We start from the raw sequence: 2,176 nt of genomic DNA, 5'->3' as shown, positions 1-2,176 counted from the left end.
GATATCTGGTGACTAACAGGAACATTCCATCGTTCGGGCATAAAGAGTTCCTTGTCTGCGTTTTCATGCTTGAATACGCTGCTTATCCAATATGGACGCGAACACCCTCTTAAAGCAGAAAGTTTAATTCCATATAAAATACATTTCAGTTCATTTGTAATTTCAAGTCCCGAAAATATATTCTGATCAATTGATGGTGACCTCACGGCGATCGCCTATTGCAAAAAGGGTATCAATAATCATAATGGCAGCCAATGCCAATAGTCCCACACACAATCCGCTCTCTCACACGCACGCGCAAGTGGAGCGGTGCACTTGCTCCCCTTCTCTCTGAGCCTTCCTTCCCACGATCCGCCCACCGTCTCGGGAATGGAGTCACGTGCCTCGCCGCCCAGCGACGGCACGCCACAAATCAAAACTCACCCAGTGCCCGGTAGAAAGAGAGAGAGGAGAGAGAGGGGAGCTAGAGAGAGGAGAGGAGAGGGGAGAGAGAGAGAGGAGAGAGAGAGAGAGGACCGTGGTGAACGCGCTCAAAGCGCACACTAACTAAACCAGCGACTGTCATGGAGGACGCTCAGCAGCGGGCATCCGCCGCGGTGATCCGCTCCCCGCAGAGGAAGGTGGAGGGATCTGGCATCTGAGCCACGTAGGAGATGAGAGCCCCCACTCTTTCGGAGATCTTCTTCCGACTGTGAGATTAAGTAGTCCGGCTGTAAACTGCGGGGCTTGGGTGGGGTGTGCGGGACACGGGGCGCATGGCTCACAGACGCTCCAGCGCAACCGTGGTTTGAAGAAATTAGTTTATTCTGCATCTGAAACCTGCTCGACCTCCGTTGGTCCCCAAACCCGCGGCGGGGCGGGGGGGGGGGGCGCCGGGGGCGTTGGTGGTCTCGCCATGAGGGCTGTTTCAGCAAACTTATTCGCCCTGCTTTTCCTGTGCGCCCTTGCAAGTGTCTTCTACGTGTGGAGCGCGCTGGAGGACAGCTTGGCGCGTCGCAAGCGAGGCTTCTCTGCAGCGCCGGGCGGAGGCTCCCCCCACGGAGGACTTCCAGCGGAGTTCTCTGCCAAAACTTTCCGGGCTTTGCTCGCTGTCCCAGCGGCGCAGAGACCGCGCAGGCTCGGTGCGCACAATCTCACCGATCAGCTCGTCTCCGTGGGAAATCGCGATTACCACGCGAATAGGGATGACACGAGGTCAGCGCGGCAGGAGGCTGCGGTCACGCTGATGGGCCCCCCGGTGGAGGGAGGGATATTTTGGAGCGAGTGGCTGGAAGAGCTTCTGCCCGTGGGCTTCAAAGAGGAATATACTCGGGCATGGCAGGCGAGAGCTCGGGCAGAGCGCATCGTGAAGCTGGAGCCGGGATGCGGCAGGATCTCCAATCAGCTCGCCACGTTCGCAGATGGGACCAAGGCGTGCGTGCGTTACGGCATAAACGCGGATCAGGTGCAAGGAGAAGCGCTGACGTATTACCTTGCTCATTTGTTGGGCATCACGAACCTGCCTCCTCTCGTGCTATCCCGGGTGAGCGCCGACAGCGCGCAGTGGTCGGCGGTGAGGGCGCGGACCGGCGGCTTGCAGTGGAGCGATCGGGCCGTGGTTTCTCTCACCGAGTGGGTCTCCAACCTCACGGGGGTCGTCACACCCGCGCCGCTCAGACAGGAGAGCAGTGGGCTCCACCCTGCGCTCCGGGAGCTCTGGGACAAGACGCCACCGGAGCTGCTCGAGCTGATGCAGTGGACCGACCTGATCGCGTTCGACTACCTGACGGCGAACTTCGACAGGCTCGTCAGCAACCTGTTCAGCCTGCAGTGGGACGCGCGCGTCATGGAGAGGGACACGAACAACCTGCTGAAGACGCCGCGCGGCGACCTCGTGTTCATCGACAACGAGGCCGGACTCGTGCACGGCTTTCGCGTGTTGAACATGTGGGAGAAATATCACAGCGCGGCGCTGGACTCGGTGTGCGTGTTCAGGAAACGGACCGCGCGACGCGTGGAGGAGCTGCACCGACGCAGAGACTCCAGGAGGAAGCTGCTGGAGCTCTACAGAGACAGCGAGCCTTTGTCTGCGGAATTGGGGTTTCTGTCGGACGAGCACGCCGCTGTTCTCCAGGACAGGATAGACAGATTACACAAACACATTCTGCATTGCAAAGGGAGGTACGGCCAGCTGTGA

The 2,176-nt window shown here is 59.3% G+C and overlaps 1 protein-coding gene across 1 annotated transcript; it reads left to right on the top strand.

The window, feature by feature from the left end:
• The first annotated feature begins 895 nt into the window (after positions 1 to 895).
• LOC137912699 (four-jointed box protein 1-like) lies at positions 896 to 2,176 on the top strand. Its single transcript, XM_068756833.1, has one exon. The coding sequence runs from the start codon at positions 896 to 898 to the stop codon at positions 2,174 to 2,176; it is 1,281 nt and encodes a 426-aa protein (XP_068612934.1).

Source organism: Brachionichthys hirsutus, unplaced genomic scaffold (genome assembly GCF_040956055.1).
Source record: "Brachionichthys hirsutus isolate HB-005 unplaced genomic scaffold, CSIRO-AGI_Bhir_v1 contig_939, whole genome shotgun sequence".
In the NCBI taxonomy this organism is placed as follows: domain Eukaryota; kingdom Metazoa; phylum Chordata; class Actinopteri; order Lophiiformes; family Brachionichthyidae; genus Brachionichthys; species Brachionichthys hirsutus.
This window is presented reverse-complemented; position numbering and strand designations above follow the sequence as displayed.